This window comes from Merops nubicus, unplaced genomic scaffold, assembly GCF_000691845.1.
Source record: "Merops nubicus isolate BGI_N331 unplaced genomic scaffold, ASM69184v1 scaffold28650, whole genome shotgun sequence".
NCBI classification, from domain to species: domain Eukaryota; kingdom Metazoa; phylum Chordata; class Aves; order Coraciiformes; family Meropidae; genus Merops; species Merops nubicus.
The window spans coordinates 9,644-12,170 of NW_008581290.1; the positions used below are offsets into that span (position 1 = coordinate 9,644).

Below are 2,527 nucleotides of genomic sequence, written 5' to 3' on the forward strand. Positions count from 1 at the left end.
CCCTGCCTGCTGCCACCCCGGCTGCACCCTCCGTGTCCTGCTGGGGGAAGGACGAGTCCCCGGGGCAGGGGGAAGGGTGAGAAAAAGTGGGCAGATGGCAAAAGCCGTGTGGTTTATGCTTTCCCTTTCTGCTTTGCCCAGGAGAGGCGTGAGGGCTCGCCGGCAGCATGCCGCTGGTGAAGAGGAACATCGAGCCCCGGCACCTCTGCCGGGGAGCCCTTCCCGAGGGGGTGACGAGTGAGCTGGAGTGTGTCACCAACAGCACGCTGGCTGCCATCATCAAGCAGCTGGGCAGCCTCAGTAAGTCACAGGCAGCCACGTGGGGACAGTTTGAAGACCTGTTTTCCTCCCACAGCTGGTCCGTGCAGTAGGGGACAAAAAGGCTTCGCCAGCCCCTGCGCTTCTCCACTTGGCCAGAAATAGGAAGGTTGAGTGAAGATTAAACAGCCTCAACCTGTTCTTTTTAATCTTGGAGCTTGATGTGAAGGAGAGGTCTCTATAAAAGGTCTAAATCCTCAGCTGTCTTCCTTCTCTGGGACTGATTTCTGCAGAAAAGGGGAGGATGAGAGCATTGCACACGTCAGTGTGAAGGTTTAATAGGGGCAGCCTATTTCACTGATGGATATTGACTTAAAATAGAGAGAGGAGCTCAGGTTCTTCAGGGCTCCCTCTTCCCCCCCCACCCCGAACTAGATTCTTCTCTAAAATACTCCCTGAAAAAAAAATAACCCCTGTATTTAGGGAGCTGCTGGAAGCCTGGTGGCTCCATGAGCAGCACCCATGGGTGCTCAGGCCGTGGCTGACCTTGTCCAGGGGAAAAAGAATCAAATGAAGAGAGCCGAGCTGGGTGATGGGCTGAGCAGATATCAAAAGAGCTTTGATCTCCAGTGCTGTTTGATAGGTGGTTTTGGAGGAAACCCCGAGGAGCTGGGATGTTGGGTTTGGGGGCTGGGCTGGGCGCTGTAGCCTGCAGGTGTCAGCAATGCTCTGCTCAGCCCTGGGATCTGCCATCTGCCTGGCAGGGCACCAAGCTCAGCTCCCAAAAAAAAATGAGAAGGCTGGGGAGAGCCCCGTAGGGGCAGCTGGGCCATGGGGTGACCTGGGAGGGGGCTGGCTGCCTGCCCCCCTTGCCTGTGACGGGCACGTGTTGTCCCCTGCCAGGCAGACACGCCGAGGACATCTTTGGTGAGCTGTTCAACGAAGCCAACAGTTTCTACATGAGGATGAACTCGCTGCAGGAGAGGGTGGACCTGCTGGTCATCAAGGTGACGCAGCTGGACTCCACCGTGGAGGAAGGTGAGGGGGCTGGGGCTGTTTTGGGGGGATGGCTGGGTAAAGGTGGCTGGGAGACACGCGCCGTAGGCTGGACCACAGGTCAGGGGCAGGCTGAGGTCACCCCTGCATCCCACCTTCTTCCTGCACCCCCAGTGTCACTGCAGGACATCAACATGAGGAAAGCCTTCAAGAGCTCCACGGTGCAGAACCAGCAAGTGGTGTCCCGCAACTCCATCCCCAACCCTGTGATGGAGATGTACCAGCGCTGCGACAAGCCCCCGCCGCTCAACATCCTCACCCCCTACAGGTACAGCTCCTGGGGGGCACTGAGGAGGTCCTGGGGGGGTCATTTCCAAGAGGAAGCCCGTTTGCTGCTTGGCCAAGGCTTTTTTTCTCTGCTTTGCTGTGCCACTGTCCCCGTTGCGTAGGGTGTTTGGGGTGAGTGACCACTGTGTTGGACACGTTCATGGTGGGGCAACAGCTTAGGACTGCGAGCTTCCTCTGCACAGGGAAAGGAGGGTCTTCTCCTGTGGCTGATAACCCCTTCTCCTCCCTTCCCATCCCCCAGGGATGACAAAAAGGACGGCCTCAAGTTCTATACCGACCCCTCCTACTTCTTCAACTTATGGAAGGAGAAAATGTTGCAGGCGACAGAAGATAAGAGGAAGGAGAAGCGCAGGCAGAAGGTAACGGGCAAGCAGGGGCTGGAGCTGGGGCTGGTCACCTTCCTGGTGCATCCCACGTGCTCCTCCAGGGACTGCTCACAGTCTGGAGGAGCTGGGTGGGAGAGGGAGCCACGGCTTGCGTGTCCCCCCAGGAGCAGCGGCTGGTGGAGGACTCCACCCGGGAGGTGAAGAAAGTGAGGAAAGCCCGAAACCGGCGCCTGGAGTGGAACATGATGGCGTATGACAAAGAGTTCCGACCCGATAACAGGTTCTCACCATCCCCCTATCACATGGCGTCATCGGAAGGATCACTGTCCCCAGATAATAGGCAGGTTTCACCTACTGCACGTTCAGCTCACCTGCTCTCCTTTGCTTTTCTCTTCTCCTCCGTCTTTGGGGGGCACGTGCTGCCTGCAGGAGGGTCGGGGTGATAAGCCTTAAAGCTGTAGTAGCTTCGTGGGCAGCTGGTGCTTCCCGGGGTCACATCCTGGGCCTCAGGAACAGCCTTGGTGTTGGGGTAAAGTCCGAGTGCTTTCCATTTAGCAGCTAAGGCAGGAGACTGGCTCAGCTCTGTTGACGTCCTCCTC

The 2,527-nt window shown here is 57.7% G+C and overlaps 1 protein-coding gene across 1 annotated transcript; it reads left to right on the top strand.

Moving 5' to 3' along the window:
• Positions 1-167: 167 nt before the first annotated feature.
• LOC103781801 (wiskott-Aldrich syndrome protein family member 3-like) lies at positions 168-2,268 on the top strand (the record flags this gene model as incomplete). The annotated part of the gene is made up of 5 exons (XM_008949528.1): positions 168-300; positions 1,162-1,296; positions 1,429-1,582; positions 1,844-1,961; positions 2,093-2,268. Coding segments are annotated over exons 1-5 (716 nt in total), but the record flags the coding sequence as incomplete, so codon positions are not given.
• Positions 2,269-2,527: the final 259 nt, after the last annotated feature.